Consider the following 22,357-nt stretch of genomic DNA (forward strand, 5'->3'; position numbering starts at 1 on the left):
AGTTATTTCTAGTCATTCTATTTCTATTATCCAAAGTGCCAGTTATCATGAATCTGCTTCTTCTTTTCCTTTCGGCTTGTCCCTTTAGGGGTCGCCACAGTAACTGGCATTGAACAATCACGTTACATTGCTCGTAGCCTATTACATAGCTCCATTGTGCTTGTGCATGAACAATCGGGCAATGGACTTTAAAAAAAAAAAAAAAAAAAAAAAGTTTTTCTAGTTTTTTTGGTTTGATTCTATTGTGAAAGGTGGTGGTTATTAATAACTGGCAAGTAACGATCTCATCGCAGTAATTGTGTGACATGTCCATGTTGTGCATGCGTATGTGTGTGCATGATCAATGGCCCAGTGCCATGGGATAATGAGCCAGAGGAGGGCAAGTGCACAGTACACATCAGGGCACTAACACTAGTCAGTGGTTTTGGACATTGTGTCACATGTGTTCAACCATAGTTTGAATGGCCTACTTTGACCACGTCCTTGGTCAACTACTTAACTCAAAGGATATATTTTCTCAAAATGCGGTTTCCTGTCTCAGATGGAGACACATTTTTTTATTTATAAAGAGGGGAGGGATTTGGAAGGGCTTTGTAGGAGTGAAAGCGGCACAAAACAATATTTAGTCGTCAAAATTATTTGGTTAATTCCAAAACGGGTGGCATATCTGGATAAACCAGTAAAATTGATCTCCTATGTTCTCTCCTTCTGCATAACTAAATTTTCCTTTTGCCTGACCTTCCATGATCTCATTTCCCAACAACTTGCTTTTGCGTGGCTTGGAGCATTAAGCACAGCAACAGGACAGGTGATAGCATCTACACATGTGCTGCCAAAGAGATAAGAATCAAGCAGCAGCATGGCCCACTCGAGCAAACAACAGAAGGAATAGGAGGCATGGAGACCGACTTCAAGCAGCTAAAGATTAATTAAAGCATAGCATGAGAAATGGGAGATTTGGAAGCAAAGGTAAATGTTGGTAGGGTGTGTAGAGGTTATCCCATCAGCTCATATCTGTGTGTCCATCTACTCTCGGAGAGGTGTGTTGGACCGCTTTATCGTCTCCAGTATTAAGTAAGGCTTGTTGTCATTCCCGTACCATAAACAGATCTTTAGCTTCATTTCCACCCAGCAGTTTGGTTCTGTTCAGTTGATTACAGATAATTGTTTGTGTTTCTCTTGGAAAAGGCTCTTCTTTTCAGTACCTTGTCATCAGATGCTGTTCGTTTCACTCAATACTAATACACTCCGCAGTTTCTATTTGGACTCTGTCATCAACAATGAAGGTGTGCTTTTTCTTTGCAATCATACTTTTCAAATCGTCACATCTCAAGTTGTGCACTACATTCTGTGTCCCTCCAGAAATCCAACTGTCCCTTAAGCTTTTACTGTACACTCCCATGGCATGATCACCGACAAGGGCAGGATGTTCTTTCCAGCGCCCCCCGAAGCCAAGAGACATTTTTCAACAAGTGAGAAAATAAGAAATAGTCTGGAGCCAGCTCCTGTGAAATGCCATTCATCCATCTTCATTGTGTTTCAGTTCAATAAAGGGTTCTTGCTCTTTAACTTTAATAAACTGCTGTTCTTGCCACTTCCCTCTGTCTGACCACTTACTGCATCTGTGCATGCACTTCCAGTCATCCGTCCGTCTCTTTTGCTGATGAAGATAAATATGCTGTGATGACACACCCAGACTGCATTTCATAATAATGAAAGTAACGTAAGTGTTATTGTTTGACTTCATGCATAATGAAGTACCTCACGATAATTATGTTCTATTGGCTTCTTAATATTAAAGGTCCGATATTTTGGATATTTAGACCTCCATAGAGTGACTCTGTAACATGGACGTGTCAATTTCATTAAAAAAAACACCTTGGTTTTGTCATACAAGTATCCAGAAAAGCCCACTCTGACAGCTACTTCTGTTTGACCCAGTTTTGTGTCCGCTTTGTCCATATTTGGCTAAGACCGCCCCCTTTCCTCAGATTGGTTGACTCCGTATAGAAGACCCACTTGTGAGAGCACACTTGTTGACAGTGCTGGCTCGGGAGCGGAGGGGTCTGCAGAGATCTTCGCTAGTGGCATAGAAAAGCTCGAAAAATTCAAATGACCTGATTTCAGGCCTCCCGGCAGAAAACGTCTGGAACTCGGGATTGACGGATGACGATTTTCATTCATATTTTACATGTTTACTGAGGCACCATAGAGCCAATATTACATCCTAAGTACTAGAAAAAGTTGGTTTGGTAAAATATGGCACCTTTAAGGGAGCCAGTGATAAGAAGTGTATTTTTATCATTCTATGCAATGCAAATGTTGAATTAAAGGAGGTTGTATGAGAATGGGAAAACTAAAAAAGACATTTTCTAAAAAAAAAAAAACTTGAGCATTGGTTGTTGTTGTTTTACAACCCCAATTCCAATGAAGTCGGGACGTTGTGTTAAACATAAATAAAAACAGAATACAATGATTTGCAAATCATGTTCAACCTATATTTAATTGAGTACACTACAAAGACAAGATATTGAATGTTCAAACTGATAAACTTTATTGTTTTTAGCTTAGAATTTTATGGCTGCAACACGTTCCAAAAAAGCTGGGACAGGTGGCAAAAAAGACTGCGAAAGTTGAGGGATGCTCATCAAACACCTGTTTGGAACATCCCACAGGTGAACAGGCTAATTGGGAACAGGTGGGTGCCATGATTGGGTATAAAAGGAGCTCAGTCATTCACAAGCAAAGACGGGGTGAGGTTCACCTCTTTGTGAACAAGTGCGTGAGAAAATAGTCGAACAGTTTAAGGACAATGTTCCTCAACATACAATTGCAAGGAATTTAGGGATTTCATCATCTATGGTCCATAATATCATCAAAAGGTTCAGAGAATCTGGAGACATCACTGCATGTAAGCGGCAAGGCTGAAAACCAACATTGAATGCCCGTGACCTTCAATCCCTCAGGCGGCACTGCATCAAAAACCGACATCAATGTGTAAAGGATATCACCACATGGGCTCAGGAACACTTCAGAAAACCAATGTCAGTAAATATAGTTCGGCACTACATCCGTAAGTGCAACTTCAAACTCTACTATGCAAAGCAAAAGCCATTCATCAGCAACACCCAGAAACGCCGCCGGCTTCTCTGGGCTCATCTAAGATGGACTGATGCAAAGTGGAAAAGTGTTCTGTGGTCCAAAGAGTCCACATTTCAAATTGGTTTTGGAAATTGTGGACGCCGTGTCCTCCGGGCCAAAGAGGAAAAGAACCATCCGGACTGTTATGGACGCAAAGTTCAAAAGCCAGCATCTGTGATCATCAAGCTGCTTACCTATTGCAGATTCAGTCTTCCCAGCCTGGTGCAGGTCTACAAATTTGTTTCTGGTATCATTTGACAGCATTAATACAGGTAACCAGTGGAGGACAGAGGAGCCTCTTAAAGAAGACGTTACAGGTCTGTGAGAGCCAGAAATCTTGTTTGTAGGTGACCAAATACTTATTTTTGACCATAGGTTGCTGATAAATTCTTTCAAAATCAGACAATGTGATTTTCTTGATTTTATTTTATTTCCCCCTCACCTCCCCCTCATTTTGTCTCTCATAAGCGAGGTATACCTATGATGAAAATTACAGGCCTCTCTCACCTTATTAAGTGGGAGAACTTGCACAATTCGTGACTAAATACTTTTTTGCCCCACTGTATGTAGTAGGCGGCACGGTGGGGGTTCAATCCCCGGCCCCGCCTGTTCTCCCCGTGCCTGCGTGGGTTTTCTCCGGGCACTCCGGTTTCCTCCCACATCCCAAAAACATCCATGAATTGGAGACTCTAAATTGCCCAGAGGTGTGAATGTGAGTGCAAATGGTTGTTTGTTTGTATGTGCCCTGTGATTGGCTGGCAACCAGTTCAGGGTGTACCCCGCCTCCTCCCGGATGATAGCTGGGATAGGCTCCAGCACACCCGCGACCCTAATGAGGAGGGTGTACCAGAAAGCCTGAAGTACTTTTTATTAAGAGTGATAACACGGGGGGCAAGGGTGTTATGTGGGACGGTCTGTTCTTTGGATCTGCGTAAGTATGAATGCCGTTGTAACATTTCTCTTTGATTAGAGACAGCAATGGAAAAACAACTACTGCTGTGGCACACATCCTTTAATAATTCATTATTGGTATTCTGCCATTTATTTTCTACATTGAATCATTAATTGAGTGGTCTATTAATGATTATGACTTCTCAGACAAAATTAGAACTAAACACAAGAAGTGCAAACAACATCATGATTAAAAAAAGGCTTTCTCATTAGTTGAAACTGAAATTAAATATATCACTTTGTTGCTTTTATGTTAATGTTTTTTGGCTTTTAGCTGCCTTTTAATTGGGCGATGGAGAACTGGTTAGTGGCCTCCATTGCTGTGTGAATAAGGCTTGTCTACTTGAGCAGAGCTTACTGGAAAAGTGCTAATTAAAATGACCCCATTAGTTTACTATCCAATTTTGCCCTGTAAACTGTGACACTGGGGTGATATCATCTTTCAATTTCGACATACTGGAAAGTATTGCCTTTGCAAAACCAAATACGTGTAAAAGACACTGAAAGCTTAATGCATAATTGCATAACTTGAGTTGACATTTTCCTTTGTATTTAAGAACCGTCACAATTAAACGTGAACATCTGTTAAATATTATCCATCCATCCATTTTCTGAGCCGCTTCTCCTCACTAGGGTCGCGGGCGTGCTGGAGCACATCCCAGCTGTCATTGGGCAGAAGGCGGGGTACACCCTGAACTGGTTGCCAGCCAATCGCAGGGCACATACAAACAAACAACCAGTCGGACTCACAGTCACACCTACGGGCAATTTCGAGTGGGAGAATATGCAAACTCCAGACAGGCGGGGCCGGGGATTGAACCCGGGTCCTCAGAACTGTGAGGCCGACGCTCTAACCAGTGGTTCACCGTGCCGCTGTTAAATATTAATAAGGCGTAAATACTTAAACTGTCTTATCCTGAAAATGTAGTAAGCAATTCAGCGGAATAGCATGATTTTCTGTAACAAAGAAAGCCCTATGACAATGCCTCCCCTGAAGCTTTTAAAACTTTCAATTCTGGAATTAATTATCACTTATGCTACAGCATGTACAAAAAGGGCTTTGAACAAAAAGAGGCTGAGCAGAAGAAAAGCTAAGTACATATTGTACAAAGGAATTATACATTGCGTTTAGACTGGGTTTTTCCACCCCATCATCATAGCCATTATATCTCATTTACTGGGAGAAACTTTTTGGTTCACTAAACATGAATTAGCTCACTCTGTTGAAGTTACATATATATATATATATATATATATATATATATATTGCAGCGTAACATTGCTCCAGTAATGGGTGAGGAATTGTGTCCAAACTGCTGTAACTTTCTGCAATAAAAGAAGTCAAAGGACAGATGAGGAGGGTTTATTATCACTCGTAATTTCATTTTTAAAGATTTTTCTGACATGAAGGGCCTCAATTTCAGCTGCTCAGTTTCAGCTATTTTTTTTTTGCCACCTTTCCAGAATGACTTTCACTAATGTCTAATGGCTGTGAACTTGTTGAATAGAAAGAAGGGGGGTGCCATGGAAATAATAGGGTGGTAATAGAGAGTCCCATTGAGGCACTAATCAATCTTGATCCACTGACTTTGCTATCATAAATAGGATTCTTGGCTTTTCTACCTTTTAATCGCTCATGATAGCAAAATGGCTATTGCAGAAATGATGAACTTCTGTCTTTCACTCTTAACACTCTACATTTGATTATTACAAAGGCGAGTGCAATTGTGCACATGTAAGTCTCAAGTCTCAACCTTCAAGTTTTCAGAATGTCCACTTTAGCCCCCACTAAATTTCAAGCAAGTCATACAATCTTGTTTCGTCACAAGGTCACAACATATACAAGTATTTGCACATTAACAGAGGTGGGTAGGCATAACTGTACTCAAGTCGGTATGCTCTTACTTTAGAAAAATATGACTCAAGTAAAGGTAAAAAGTAGTCCTCCAAATACTACTACTACTACTAATAATAATAATACATGAGTAAGTATTCAATGAAAAAAAAACTACCCAAGTAATAACTGGTAAGTTGTTTATTTTTAAATTGTGCATTAATGTCAAATAGACAAAAATATAATATATACAACTATAATATGTAAATTTAAATATTGTCATTGTTATTGGAATCATAATTTTCACATTGGAATAAAAACGAATCAAAGTATGTATTTTATTCTGACAAAAGCTGCAATGCTTTGTTTGCTTCTGTCGCTATTTTGACCTACTGCGTAGTTGTAGCCACAGTTGTACCCCATCACGTGGATCACGGACCCGTACTCTGCCCCGAGACAATTATCTCTGCGGAACGAGGCATCCGATGGCCATGAGGAGCTTCACGGTTGTTTATGGCAGACTGCGACTGCGGTAGTTGAATTGGATAAAGCTCTGCAAAATTAATTCAACGCATCGTGGCAGATGATTGACTAGTTCATTTTTGGAGCGATGAATTGTACTTTGAAGAAGTTCATGTGGAAAATGAACTTTCCCAACACCGATCCTGTATTATTCCACATCGCAACTTATATCGCAGGTTTAAAAAACATCACAGTCATTTTTTTCCAATATCGTGCCCTATTAGTAATGCATTTCAAACATGTTATCCCAGACACCAGACAAAATAATAAAATAAAGCAATACATAGTGTATTTCTGACAACTTTATTGGCAGTACTTCAACTTTATTTCAAAAATAAATAAATCACATATTCTTATTGAACATCCACAGTGTAGTTTTGTATTTGAGCTCCTAATTGGAACAGAGTATTTAAGTTGAATGTAACTTAAGATCCCTAGTTTGAAAAAAATATTCAACATTCACTTAACTCAGATTGTTAAGCATTACTCCATTACCAATTTAACAAAATTGTATAATTTAAATTGCCAAACTATCTTAGTTCCTGAAACCCAAAAATATATTCCAATCAATTGAGCCATGCTAAATGCATACAACTGTGAAACTACAGTCATTTATATATATATGTATAATATATATATATATATAAGAAACAAAGCCATGACCTAGTAGGCTTCTAGTGTGTACATTCCTCAGTGATGGCATAAAAATAAATAAATACATTTAAAAAATCTGCCTCACAAAATGGTATCTTTTCAGGTGTTCTAAGATTTACGATGATTGATTCTTTAAATAAGTGACATGAGAAAGAAATTTCTCTGTTTGTGTCCCCAAACACCACAAAGCCAGACAGGTGTCAAATAGTCTGAAACAAGCAGATGACCCTGTTCAACACATTGTGATTACTGTGTTTAGTTATGCTGTATAGGGTATTTATTCTGTTAGGTTCCAAATACTTCAGTTATCATAGTTAGTAGTTATCATTGCTGACAAGTTGAATTAAGTGTGGGTCCTGGTGTGTTGTTCTTGTGCTGTAATTGTGTTGTTGGCTTCGGAAAAGGGAGTTACAACCCCAATTCCAATGAAGTTGGGACGTTGTATTAAACATAAATAAAAACAGAATACAATGATTTGCAAATCATGTTCAACCTGCATTTAATTGAATACACTACAAAGACAAGATATTGAATGTTCAAACTGATAAACTTTATTGTTTTTAAATAATTATTAAGTTAGAATTTTATGGCTGGAACACATTCCAAAAAAGCTGGGACAGGTGGCAAAAAAAGACTGAGAAAGTTGAGGAATGCTCATCAAACACCGGTTTGGAACGTCCCACAGGTGAACAGGCTAATTGGGAACAGGTGGGTGCAATGATTGGGTATAAAAGGAGCGTCGCTGAATTGCTGTCAGTCACCAGCAAAGACGGGGCGAGGTTCACCTCTGTGTGAACAAGTGCGTGAGAAAATAGTCGAACAGTTTAAGGACAATGTTCCTCAACGTACAATTGCAAGGAATTTAGGGATTTCATCATCTACGGTCCATAATATCATAAAAAGCTTCAGAGAATCAGGAGAATGTTTTTTCCAGTTGTGATTCAGGAACTGTTGAAGTGGAAAAGTGTGCCACATTTCAAATTGTTTTTGGAAATCATGGATGTCGTTTTCCTCCGGGCAATAGAGGAAAATGACCATGCGGATTGTTCAAAAGCCAACATTTCTGATGGTATGGGGGTGTGTTAGTGCCCTTGACCTGGGTAACTTGCACATCTGTGAAGGCACCAACAGTGCTGAAAGGTACATACAGACTGCCATCCAAGCAATGTCTTTTTCACGGACGTCCCTGTTTATTTCAACAAGGCAATGCCAAGCCACATTCTGCACGTGTTACAACATCTTGGCTTTGTAGTAAAAGAGTGTAAGTACTAGGCTGGCCTGCCAGGAGTTCAGACCTGTCTCTCATTAAAAATGTGTGTCACATTAAGAAGTGCAAAGTATGACAACGGAGAACCAGGACAGTCGAGCAAATCAAGTTGTACATCAAGCAAGAATGGGAAAGAATTCCACCTCCAAAGCTTCAACAATCTGTGTCTAATTGAGTGCTGTTAAAAGGAAAGGTGATGTAAGAGTCGTAAACATGCCCGTCTACACTTTTTTGGAACATGTAGCAGGCATCAAATTAAAAATGAGTGGATATTTGCAAAAAAAAAAAAAGATTATCAATTTGAACATCAAATATCTATGTCTTTGGAGTATATTTAATTGAATATAGGTGGAAAAAGGTGTTCAAATCACTGTATTCTGTTTCTATTAACGTTTTACGCAACATCCCAACTACATTAGAATTTGGAATAATTTGATCGGTACATTCGCCCACGTTTATTACCAATGCTGACACCCGTTTCATTACTCAAAAACAGTGCGTTCTGCCAATTTACAGCTTTATTTTCAGTGCTTGAGCATATTGCTTTTTCTACCTGGTCCTTTCTTTTTTTGTAAAGCAGCAACACAAAGACAAATAGACACATTGTGAATGTTACTGTGTGTGTATGTCAACGTAAAAAGGTGAAGGTGTGACAGTGCATATTCGAAAGAAAAATGATGACAAATATAACAATCGAAGTTCTTAACCCAAGATAAAGTTTCCTATTGAAATGGAGGGAAATTTATTTAATACTTCCCAGATCCAAAATTAAGTTATACTTACCTTTTTTAATCATTGTGTATGGTTAAATACAAATGTGCAATATAGAAATAAGTGAACAACCACAATTCTAACGAAATAAAACAAAAACATGATAAACATGATTACAGTTTATTCCTCATTAACTTTAACTTAGGAGGAAAAAGGGGAGGAGGACTAAGGCTCCTCAATGAAGAAGAGCCTTGCATAGTGACATGGGAAAATTCTGATGAAGAAAATTCTTTTCTTTTCTAATTCATTGGTTGATTTTGGTGCAATTCACTGATTCCGGGAAGGTTTTCTTTTTCTGTTGAGAAAAAAACAAAAATTGAAAGTGGGACGTCACATTGTCATTTGATGAATTGCTTTGTTGGCCAATTTGCTGCACATTTCTTTTGGTGATCTTCATCATTTGATCCATTTTATCATTTGTTGTTACCAGCCCATTTACACTCAAAGCCTTACCTCTTGGGGCGAAGACTTTTCATTGTACAGTCCCCTCAAAAAGTATTAGAACGGCAAGTTCAATTCCTTTGTTTTGTTGTATAATGAAGACATTTGGGTTTCAGATCAAAAGATGAATATGAGACAAATGTTCAGAATTCCAGCTTGTATTTCATGGTATTTACATCTAGATGTGTTAAACAACTCAGGACAGAGCACCTTTTGTTTGAAGCCACCCACTTTTCAAGTGAGCAAAAAGTATTGGAACAGACATGATTAACACTTACTTGCAATAACTGCGTCAAGCCTGTGACCCACTGACTTCACCAGACTGTTGCAATCTTCACTTGAAATACTTTTCCAGGCCTTTACTGCAGCCTCTTTCAGTTCTTGTTTGTGTCAGTATACAACAAAAACAAAGGAATTGACCTTGCCGTTCCAATACGTTTGGAGGGGACTGTATTTGGCCATTCTATCATCATTTTGTGATTTTAATTTGCCGACTTAGTATGTGCATTAATAATGCGAGTTTCTGTGGTGAAACCAGCCTCCAAACAATAAAGTCTTTGTTAGTCCTTCTCAAGTGATTGCCATTATTAGTTAAATTGATATAAAGCACTCAATATCTAAATGATTCTACAAAATGAATTAAAAGCAAATGTTGCTGTTTTTTTCCCCCAGAAATCACATGTCTGTGAATATTCTCATTCATCTAGATCACATCTACATTTCAGGATCTTGTTATTAGAGACACATGGTGGGTGGGTAGTACAGATAAGCACTAAAACAACCTGATAATATGATGATTATAACATTTTACTCCTTACTGTATCTGTTTAGAATGTACACTAAATAAGCACCAAACCAACTTGATATTGTGACATAAATATACATAAATATAGGAATAAACATTTATAATCATCAGACTAAAAAATACACACATTGCATGTATGGTGACCCCTAACGGGACAAGCCGAAGGGAACACAAGAAGCAGCATCTAGTTCCTAAATACCGGTATATTAGTGTGTGTATGTAAATGCGTGAATGAGAGGCACTAACTTTTTACAGTTTGTAGGTTGTTGCTTTACGTAGTTCAATCAGTTTACATGCATTAACAATAGATCTGCCACATCAAATATGGTGGACACGCTGACTTATGCAGTGGCGGTCCGGCAGGGCAGCAAGGCCGTCTCTGCTGGCCTAAACACTTATCAGAAGCAACAAAAGTGCAACTTTTTCTGAGCAAGTCTCAAATCTTAAAATTGCTGACCTAAATCGGACCTAACTCTGACTTGTATCCCCCACAACGGGATTATTCGCTACAAAGTATTATAGCAAATCTTTCAGTGATTTGAGTAGGCCTACTGCAGGTTGTATGAAAAATCCTCGATAGAACTCTTTACAGATATGTGTAGACCAAAATTAATATTTTTCAAATGAAAAATTTGAAATCTACTATTTTGTCAGACCAAATTTGCACATGAGAAGCGCTAGGATTCTCTATCTCTGCTTTGCCGCAATTTCATTCTTTATATTAAAAAATAACACTTCTGTAACATGGAATATGGAGTTTCCTTGGAGAAAGGCAGCTATTGTGCAGTTATTAATGCCCCAAATCTAGGGGGAGATCTTTGAATCTCTGCATATTCCATTAAAGTGCTCATTGTTATTCTATGCTGGGTGTTACTTCCCAGCATCATAGACCCAACTGTGCAATTTGAGTGCATGCCTGTTGATGTGCATGTATGGTTCCTCTTACTCTCTGGCTATGTTCACACTGCAGGTCAATTCCGTTTTTTTTTGCCCAGTTTGACATGTATCAGATTCTTTCATGTCAATGTGAACAGTACAATTCCAATTATTTCATATCCGACCCAGGCCTCTTTCATATGTGGATATAAATCGGATATACAACCCCAATTCCAATGAAGTTGGGACGTTGTGTTGAACTTTTAGCGGCCATAAAATTCTAAGTTAATGATTATTTGCTAAAAACAATAAAGTTTATCAGTTTGACCATTCAATATCTTGTCTTTGTAGTGTATTCAATTCAATATAGTTTGAACATGATTTGCAAATCATTGTATTCTGTTTTTATTTATGTTTAACACAACGTCCCAACTTCATTGGAATTGGGGTTGTACGGATATCTGAAGTGAGTGCAGTATGGATGCTCACTGAGCCCGCGTCCGACCTATACGTCATCAAAAGGCGACAAACGTCACAATTGTTGAAATGACTACAAATACGTCATGATGAGACCTACGCGAGGGGCATTATTTACTTTGGTCAACATGGCGTCTCATGGTTGCGTGCACGCGCAATGTGACGACATGTTTTGTGCGCATGCATGTGGCGTCACAGGTGCATTTTTTCCTCAGTAATTTGGATTTAGTAATGTGAACGACGACATAAAAAGGTTGGCTTTTTAAAAAAAAAAAAAAAAAAATAATCTGAATTGGGCATCATGCTCTGCAGTGTGAACGTAGTCTATATGTAAGTGTGCAATTGACAGTCATGATATTCAAAGCTGATAGAATGCATACGGTGTGATTGGAAAACAAACAGATGATGTAAGGTTGGTGGATCAGAGGAAGAACATACGAGCTCGTCTCACCATTGGATTTATGTCAGATTTTTCATTCATTCGTTCATCTGTTCCGCTTATCCTCACTAGGGTCACGGGCGTGCTGGAGCCTATCTCAGCTATCTCCGGGCGAGAGGCGGGGTACACCCTGAACTGGTCGCCAGCCAATCGCAGGGCACATATAAACAAACAACCATTCACACTCACATTCACACCTACGGGCAATTTTAGAGTCTTCAATTAATGCATGTTTTTGGGATGTGGGAGGAAACCGGAGTGCCTGGAAAAAAACCCACGCTGGGACGGGGAGAACATGCAAACTCCACACAGGCGGGGCCGGGATTTGAACCCCAGTCCCCAGTACTGTGAGGCAGATGTGCTAACCAGTGGTTCACCGTGCCGCCTCATGTCAGATTTAATTAAATAATTCTTGTCAATACCCTAAAAACATTTTTTGTATTTTGCCTGCTGTGAAATTATGCATTCTTGGAAGCACTTCAGTAGCTCACCAAAGGTGGATACAGAGCTCCCGCATAGTCAATTTAAAAGGAATTGTGATTAATTGGAATCGATAGTGTTGGAACCCACATTCTTCACTTCCCATCTCAAATGCCCTTTCCTGACCCACACCACTGTGTGTGTATATGCGTCGGATCCACACAACACGTGCAGACACATGCGCGCACACAAACAAACACACACACACACGTGCGCACACCAAGCCATAATTTAAGGCAGTCACTTCATGATTGGTGGTTGTTACATAATAGGATGGACACATACTGATTAAGAGGAAATGTGTCTAGTAGGACAAAGGATTAGGCCTCTTTCTGGTATTAGTATGCATCTTGGGCAATGGGATTTCGAATACAGCCACCGACTGCTAAGTGTACCAGTTCATGTCTGGCATTAAAAGGCATCCCCATGTGGGCTTCAAGCTACCACTCATGATCTTGGTCTACTTTTCCACTCTGTATGCACATCAACATATTCATGTTTTGACAAATCTACTCTACTAGAATTCAAACGTTGAGAAGACTTACTACAGCACAAAATCGGTTTTCCTTGTGAACCCATCATCAAAAATGTTGGCCGCACTTAAAATTTCCGGTCACACTCATTGAAGTAGGTAGTTCATCGGTGCGGGTTGGAACAGAATAGTCTTGTGTCCACAGTGCTAATCAAAGATGGTAGGACATTCTTTGTTAAGAATAAAATATCTTGTCATGTCTGCTAATGACTTTCAGGCAATCTCCCCCCATGTGCACTTTGGGCCAAATGTCATCTCTCACATGCAACACAAAGCCCAGGGTGTATCTCTGGTTATTAGACCTGAGACCTTTGTTTTCAACCTCATCCTTTAAAATGTCAGGCCTCTTTGGGCCAAACAGTTTCAATTTCCTGAGGCTCTAAACTTTGACATCTCACCTGGCTGCTTAAATCATACTGCTACACTTAGGCAATTATATTAGACGGTTGAAAAGCATAATGAGTTATGGTGGTGAGAAACATAGGCACAAATGCGGGATGAAACGTCTTCCTCTGGCGAAGCAGTAAGAAAGAGGAACCTTTCGAATCAGTTCCATACATTTGGATCAAATACTGCAGCAGCGTTACAAACAATATTTAACCCTCATAGCCATTACTGTTCACTTAGAATGTTTTGTTAACGTTAGTACTGTTCAGTGGCCAATTATCATTGAATTTATTGCTGCTACGAACATAACCAGCAAAGATGAAAGTCCATAAAACTGCTAGTGCTTAAGATTCTTGGGCTCATTGCTAAAAGATGTTTGAAATCAAATTCAATCATTATTAAAAGCCAGATCTGTACACCAGAATTCCCCCACTACGGATGTTTTATTCACCCAGCCTCTCATCTAGTTATGATAAAAATATATCTAATCATTATTCTAATGGAGAATATGGTTCTCATATCTGTAATGTGTGCCTTAATCATGATACAGTCTTTGATTGGTTGCTCCTTAGATTTCTGCAGTGAAGTGTTGGATCGGCTAAAGGGAGTCTTAAACTGTTTTGACTCTAGCTCCAAACTGAGATGACCCCTGGACTCAGTCTTGGCAGAGGATTTAAAGCACCGTTTAGGTGACAGGAGGCATATGTGCTATATCACACTTCAGCATGATTTCGGCCTCGGCTAACAGTATTGTTACTAAACACAAATGCCCCTTCTTTAGAGCGTGGTACCTAATATGCACACCACTAAATGACAAAAATTACAATTGTTCATGTTGATGGTTGATGTTCTTGGGGGGAGTGCAGTGCTGTTTGTTTGTCCATCTGTTCATTATCAGGCTACTTTGTGGTTCATGTGTGCTCTCGACTGCTGTTAGGCCAATTCAGGGTGTGCTGGAAGCTGAAAGACATTATTGGCAAGATAGAAATTCATTAATTCATTCATCTTCCGTTCCACTTATCCTCACAAGGGTCGCGGGCGTGCTGGAGCCTATCCCAGCTATCTTCGGGCAAGAGGCGGGGTGAACCCCGAACTGGTAGGCAACCAATCGCAGGGCACATATAAACAAACAACCATTCGCACTCACATTCACACCTACGGGCAATTTAGAGTCTTCAATTAACCTACCCTGCATGTTTTTGGGATGTGGGAGGAAACCGGAGTGAAAGAAAACCCACGCAGGCACGGGGAGAACATGCAAACTCCACACAGGCGGGGCCGGGATTTGAACTCCGGTCCTCAGAAATTATTGTACAAATTTAATGTATATCTATCTAAGTTGGGGATGGACTCAAAAGAGTAAAAAAAGGAAAGAAACTCCTGTATCATTTTGCCAAATCCCTACAAACAATAAATGGTGAATTAAATTGGTACATGTGCTATTGTTCCACCAAGTTCTATGGAAATCACTTGTTTTGCGATCATGTTGATAACAAACTAACAAATGGTGATCAAAACATCTGTCCTTTTTACTCACTTTGGTATATGCTGATCCCCCCGGCACGCCTGCATCCACACACACACACGCACACACGCACGCACGCACGCACGCACACACACACTCACAGACAAACACACACACTCACACACACACACACACACACGCACACACACACAGCTATCTCCAAAGAGGTCCCCGGAATTCTGCTTTTTATGGTTGATGGAGTGGCCTTGTTACTCATCTTCCCTAATTACCTTTTGCGGTTTACATCTTGACGATTCTCTGTAATTAAAGTAATTACATGCAATTGTTTCAAACACGTCCTGTGAGTGTTGGTTTCAGATCAATGGCTCTAAACACTTGAAGTAATTATTTTATGCTGCAATGAAATTAGAGGTAAGCACCAACAGCTCGTGGAAACTGTCATTTTAAATGAGTTTTGCCTGTCTACTGGTCTGCGTCACATATTAACCATTTTGGTAAATGTTTTTGCGACACAAATACACTTGTTTGTCTTGGGATTTGCAGTCCTGTGCTGCAGCTCAATGCAAAATATGGAATGCAATATGCTACGATGGCCCATTGGTAGTGTAGTGGTTCACCTCCCCTCCACACATAGCTTGGGCTCTGGTACCAGTCCTCTCGAGAGGGGTTGGACTTTCTTCCACTCTGGAGTTGCCCACAGTGAGAGGCGCAGAGCAGGTGTGGGTATACTTATTGCCCCCCGGCTCTGCGCCTGTACATTGGGTTTCACCCCGGTGGATGAGAGGGTAGCCTCCCTCCGCCTTCGGGCGGGGGACGGGTCCTGACTGTTGTTTATGCCTAACAGCAGTTCAGAGTACCCACCCTTTTTGGAGTCCTTGGAGGGGGTGCTGGAGAGCGCTCCCGCCGGGGACTCCATCGTTCTACTGGGGGACTTCAATGCCCACGTGAGCAATGACAGTGATACCTGGAAGGGCGTGATTGGGAGGAGCGCCCACCCCCCATCCCCCGATCAGAACCCAAGCGGTGTTCTGTTATTGGACTTCTGTGCTCATCACGGATTGTCCATAACAAACACCATGTTCAAGCATAAGGGTGTCCACACGTGCACTTGGCACCAGGACACCCTCGGTCGCAGTACTGTATAAATAATAAACATATTGTGAGGGTCTACTGGGAACGTCTGGCAGAGTTTCAACTCCCACCTCCGACAGAACTTTGCTCATGTTCCAGGGGAGGCGGGGGACATCGAGTCCGAGTGGACCATGTTCCGCGCCTCCATTGCTGAGGCGGCTGACTGGAGCTGTGGCCGTAAGGTGGTCGGTGCCTGTCGTGGCAGCAATCCCCGAACCCGTTGGTGGACAACAACAGTGAGGGATGCCGTCAAGCTGAAGAAGGAGTCCTATCGGGCCTTTTTTTGCCTGTGGAACTCCTGAGGCAGCTGGTGGGTACCGGCTGGCCAAGCGGAATGCAGCTTTGGTGGTCACTGAAGCAAAAACCCGGGTATGGGAGGAGTTCGTTGAGGCCATGGAGAAAGACTTCCGGACGGCTTCGAGGAAATTCTGGTCCACCATCCGGCATCTCAGGAGGGGGAAGCAGTGCACCATCAACACTGTGTATAGTGGGGATGGGGCGCTGCTGACGTCGACTCGGGATGTTGTGAGTCGGTGGGGAGAATACTTCGAAGACCTCCTCAATTCCACCGACACGTATAGACGTATAGGTTGGTCCGGTTTGGTGGCCTCAGTATTGCATCACTGCTTTTTGAAGATGATGTGGTTCTGTTGGCTTCATCAAGCCGTGATCTCCAACTTTCACCGGAGCAGTTCGCAGCCGAGTGTGAAATGGCTGGGATGAGAATCAGCACCTCCAAATCTGAGACCATGGTCCTCAGTCGGAAAAGGGTGGCGTGCCCTCTCCAGGTCGGGGATGAGATCCTGCCCCAAGTGGATGAGTTCAAGTTTCTTGAGATCTTGTTCACAAGTGAGGGAAGAATGGAACAGGAGATCGACAGGCGGATCGGTGCAGCGTCTGCAGTGATGCAGACTTTGTATCGGTCCGTTGTGGTAAAGAAGGAGTTAAGAAGCTCTCAATTTACCGGTCGATCGATGTTCCTACACTCACCTATCGTCAGGATGTGTCGGTCTTGACCGAAAGAACAAGATCCCGGATACAAGCGGCCGAAATGAGTTTCCTCCGCAGGGTATCCGGGCTCTCCCTTAGGGTGAGAAGCTCGGTCATCTGGGAGGATCTCAGAGTAGAGCCACTGCTCCTCCACATCGAGATGAGCCAGATGAGGTGGCTGGGGAATCTGAGTCGGACGCCTCCCTGGTGAGGTGTTCCAGGCACGTCCGGGGACAACCCAGGACACGTCTTTCGGCTGGCCTGGGAACGCCTCGGGATCCCCCCCGGAAGAGCTGGATGAAGTGGCTGGGGAGAGGGAAGTCTGGGCATCCCTGCTATAGCTACTGCCCCGTGACCGGACCTCGGATAAGCGGTAGAAAATGGATGGATGGATTATCTTTCAAAATGCAGTTTTGCTTATCCAGTGGCAGAGCAAGACAACAGAGCATGAAACCGTGAGCTGGCCCATTGTCTGCTAGTTTCATTCATCTAAAATCATTGGAAAAACACGTTAATATAAGCAGCAACCCGAATTAAATGTACACGTTTGTGTGGAGTGGCTGTTGGAAGCTGACACTGGCCATGTGTAGACGCCATGAGATGTAACTTGTCCCATATGCCCGAGATTGGCACACTGCAGTGGCTGCTAATTGAAACACTGCATGCGCTGGGTGATAAGTTTTCGTTTTTACCGCCATGAGATGTAACTTAATGCTAGCTTTAGCTTTATACCTGTGGCGCCTTGCAAAACGATCTCCTATCTGAACACAAAAGCGATTTTAAACATTGACTCATTAGGACACCACCGTAAAACTTACTTTAGGATGAGGTTGTGACGTAGACTGGCTCTGGGGCAAATCCTCTTCTTCTGTTGAGATTCTTCTTCTTCTCCTCATAAATGTGGATTACAACTCCTTGTGGTACATAGCGCCAACTACTGTACCGGAGGGATTTAGCAGTCAAAAGGTGTCACAGATTTCAAAATGCAAACGGCTTCTTTCGACAAGATATGTGCGATGCCGTGATATGTCAATCATCTGGGGGGGCACCTGGGGGAGTCCAATCAGATTTCAGGGGAATCCAGTGCGACCCCGGCCTCTCCTCTGGCTCCGTCCCTGTGCTTATCAGGTTTAAAGATTGTGTTATTGTGTCAAATTGGTCTTCAGGGTTGGTTTACTCTGAATGTCAATCAAATGGGATTTTCATCTTCAATGTTTTTAAATACTTTAGGTTTGTATATATTGTCCCTTAAATTTGTGAAAATTATTACAAAAATATAATACAATGACTAGGTTATAGCACAAAAGATCTTATCTCAATGTCTGAGCAAAACAATTCCCACTAAATTCATTGAAGGTGCACAGAGTACCTGCCATCAGAAACTAAAAGCACATTCTAAAATGTAATTGTTTGTGAAATGTTTGTTCTACCTGAAAATATTGATTATGACAAGATTTGTGTTAAACCTCTTCGCTGTCCCCCTTTTGAAGGAATGCCGAGGTTCGCCACCCAACCAGCACCTACCACTGTGCGTCAAGGTGACAGCCAAGTAATGGCTTGTGAGGTCAACTCAGACCTGGTGCCCTTCACTCGCTGGGAAAAAGACCGTCAACCCCTGGAGCTCAACTTGAGGCTGGTCCAGCTACCCAGTGGTGCCTTGGTGATCAGCAACGCCACAGAAAACGATTCTGGTCTGTACCGCTGCATGGTGGAAAATGTGGGATCATCAAAGTCCAGCGAAGAGGCACAGCTCCAAATCCTGCCAGGTATGCTGAGTTGGCAAACAGACTGTTGTCCAGCATTAATTTAGGGGTTGTTTTTCGTTGACTATTTTTAATTAAAAGCTGATATAAACTGTTGTTTTGGCTGCAGATTTCTACATCAGCCATGTTATGAAGACTAAGAGCCTGGTTTACTAAGATCCCAAATAGCGGGTGCTAAATAGTGTGTTCTTTCTAACAGATTGCACGCGCTGTTGGTGGGCGTCATCTACTAAGATTGTAACGCAATTGGCCACAGGTGCAAAAATGGTTGAGGCCGCCATATTGAGGGTTTTGCACTTTCGGTGGTTTGATGATATTCACCATGGAAAATTTGGGAGAGCACCGCGAGCACAAAATGAATTTTCAAGTGGCGAAGTGGTGGAAGTATTAGTGGAAAAGGCAAACAAACATATTACTGAGGTACAGAAAATAAATCCATCACAATTATATCAATATATCATAATTTTGGGGGAATCACCAACTGTATAAAAGCCATGTTTTGTTGATTTAACTCATCACAAGTGCGTATAAATTGGATGCATCTCCCCATCCTGTGTAGTACTGTTTAAAACTAGAGAAAGAACACCCAAAAAAAACTCCTCTGGGAGAGGCCAGCACATATTGCCAGTCAAAACGGCCCAGACACATGGAAATATAGAGTTAAAATGATTTTTGTCATAACTGATATGGCATGACTCCTTCTTGTGACTCAGCCCTTAGATCATTCAGAAGCTCCAAAATTGCAATGCCATATGGACGGTATGTCTTGATAATTTTTGTTTCTGGCATTTAGAAAATGTTGTCTACGTGAGTAGGAAAGATCCGTTCTCCGTGTCACCTCTCATTTTACCCACGCCTCCCCCTCACCACAATAAAAACAGTCATCGGTTAAGCACAACGTTGCCGGTTTGCATCTGTCTTTAGGGCACGGTATTTAAAGACGCAAAATCAGCCACTGCAGTTTTTCTCAGGTTTGATGAATCACATTGCATGTGCCAAATTAATGTATTTGCTTCTACTCCTTTCAGTATTTTATGTTTAGGTAGGCTATTTTCTCAGTTTTGGCGATGCAATCCTGTGCCCGGTTAACAGATACTTCCACATACGTTGGCTTGCGCAATCAAGTTTTTACGTGTGCAAACCTTTATTAACTCAGGCCTAAAGAAGTGAGACAATTGAAAATGTATATTAATTTTTTTCCCCCTAGCAATTTCTTTTTTAGTCCATTCAAACACTGAGAAATGCACACATGGAGGAGGCCCACATGCGTGTTAAGTGTTTATTCTGGGTTGGGATGCATCTATACCACTTTATTTTAGACCAAGGATGAGTTGGTGCAAGTACTTACTGTACATTTAAGTACTCGCCAATACCACGTACCAATACTTGATAATGCCATTACATCTTGCAATTGTGAATAAATTGTTTTATTTAAAATTGTTGAACAACACAACACGCAAATATAATAGTTTGTAGAGGTGATAAGATGTCAGTAATGACCTGTTCTTACATGTCATTACTGACATCTTTACAGTCACAGATTTCATGTAAATGTAGCTGGTAACACAAGGCATTGCAGTTCATAAATAAAACAACCATCCATCATCATTACCATCACATACTGTGCATCTCTTTACTCTGGACTCTGTTTTAAAAAGGTGAGGGGCTCTTTGAGACAAGCGTATGCTATTGGCAGGATCAACGAGGTAGCCTCCACAGGGGGCGGGGGAGGGCTGTGCAGGTGAGCGCGTTGGCGGTGGCTGACAGGCTGCAGCGCATACCCCCCACAGGCCTCCCCCGCTGCGGCTTCCTGACGAGAGCGCGGCTGGCTCGGCCAGAGGAGCGGAGCAGGAGACTGGATTCGAAAAACACGGTGCTTGCCTTCCACATCTTGCGTGGGCGGTTGCTGCCCAAACAGAGTTTGTTATCCATTTTGCAGAGCATAATTTGCAGTCAGCTTTAGTGTTTCATCCCTGTTTAGCTTAAAGTATGTCCACATGGCTCCCACTCCACCTGCCCGAAAGGTATAAATCAGGCTGGTTAGGGCTCTGGACGGCAATTAATGTGGTCGCACTTGCGCCCTAGTCCGAACGGTGGTTTTTAGGCGCACCGGTATGCCCCAACCAGCCATTTGAAGAAAGATGGATTGGCAGCCCGTCCGCCGGGCTGCTCTCGGGTGGACTCCTGGGCCCGATCCCGCCTCTCGATTGATTGGGTGGGGTCCTCAGCCACCAAGGTGCAGGCACAGCAATTACGGGACACTTCTGTCAGTCATTGTGCATGCGAAACGGTGTCAATTCCACGGCATGGCTCCAAGTGTGGGAGGTGGATCCCCCCCCAAACCAATTGAGGAGTATCTGCAACATTTGCACAATCAACATTGTCCCAGATTATCGCACTACTCGCTTGAAGTCTCGGCGCCCCTTTGCACAATGGTCATTGCACCGGACTATTGCAATATTAGTCTTTCGAACTGCTCTAAGTGCTAGAGGACTCTGCATCTTTTTGCACAATTGTAAAAAAAATAATAAAAATAAAAACTTTACTGGCATTACCAGATAACTATCAACCCTTTATTGCTCAGTGACTGTTTTTTGTCAATGTCTTTATGTCTCAAAAGTGTTCTCTGTCAATTGACTGTCTGTTGTCGTACTAGAGCAGCTCCAACTACCGGACACAAATTCCTTGTGTGTTTTTTGGACATACTTGGCAAATAAAGATGATTCTGATTTTATAATTTACTTAGTCACTCCCACCACACTTCAGTTGTATAGCCGTGTTCACGACCCTTGTCCTGCATGCTTCTTCTTCTGTCCTTGTCCTGTCCTTCCCTCACAGGGTGTAGCACTACTGCCCCATAAAACACTCATATCTAATGTTTCATTGTTCTAGATATGATTTACTTTTCTCATCTTGTTAACAATTAGTGCTTTGTCTTTTGTCTTCTTTTCTCACTCCCCTCTAGAAATGGTGTTCTGTCCGACTGATCAACTCTGATTATCAATAAATATCGATTATAAAACTCAGAAACCACAGCGGCAGCTTTAAAAACTCCACTGTGACACAGTAAAACTGTTCCGGCATAAAAGGGATACAGAACAGGACCACAAAAAAAAACAAAAAAAACGAATTCGGAAGTGAAGCTATTCGGTTGAAGGAGCAGGAACACAGATGGAAGATGCGACGCAACGTCGAATGGAGAAGAGGGAAAAATGAGAAAAAGGCGAATGTCTGGTAGCATTTTAAAGTGAAATGCAAGGTGAACACCCGTTTGTTGTAACACAAACCTTTCTCTCCGCGGAAGATGCCGCATCGCGGGACCTGAGAGACAGGTGAAATTAACAAATGCAAATCAGCGAAAATGTTAATCTACCTTACTAACATAACGATAGCCCTGCTCTGTTAATTAT

At 41.7% G+C, this 22,357-nt stretch overlaps 1 protein-coding gene across 9 annotated transcripts in view; it reads left to right on the top strand.

The window, feature by feature from the left end:
* neo1a (neogenin 1a) overlaps positions 1-22,357 on the top strand; it is a 210,099-nt gene that overhangs the window by 97,788 nt on the left and 89,954 nt on the right. For all 9 annotated transcript variants that reach the window (XM_061761212.1, XM_061761154.1, XM_061761182.1 and 6 more), the window contains exon 3: positions 18,675-18,950. In XM_061761212.1, the coding sequence (XP_061617196.1) occupies positions 18,675-18,950 (276 nt within the window). The remainder of the gene's footprint in view (positions 1-18,674; positions 18,951-22,357) is intronic.

Source organism: Phyllopteryx taeniolatus, chromosome 2, assembly GCF_024500385.1.
Source record: "Phyllopteryx taeniolatus isolate TA_2022b chromosome 2, UOR_Ptae_1.2, whole genome shotgun sequence".
Taxonomy (NCBI): Eukaryota; Metazoa; Chordata; class Actinopteri; order Syngnathiformes; family Syngnathidae; genus Phyllopteryx; species Phyllopteryx taeniolatus.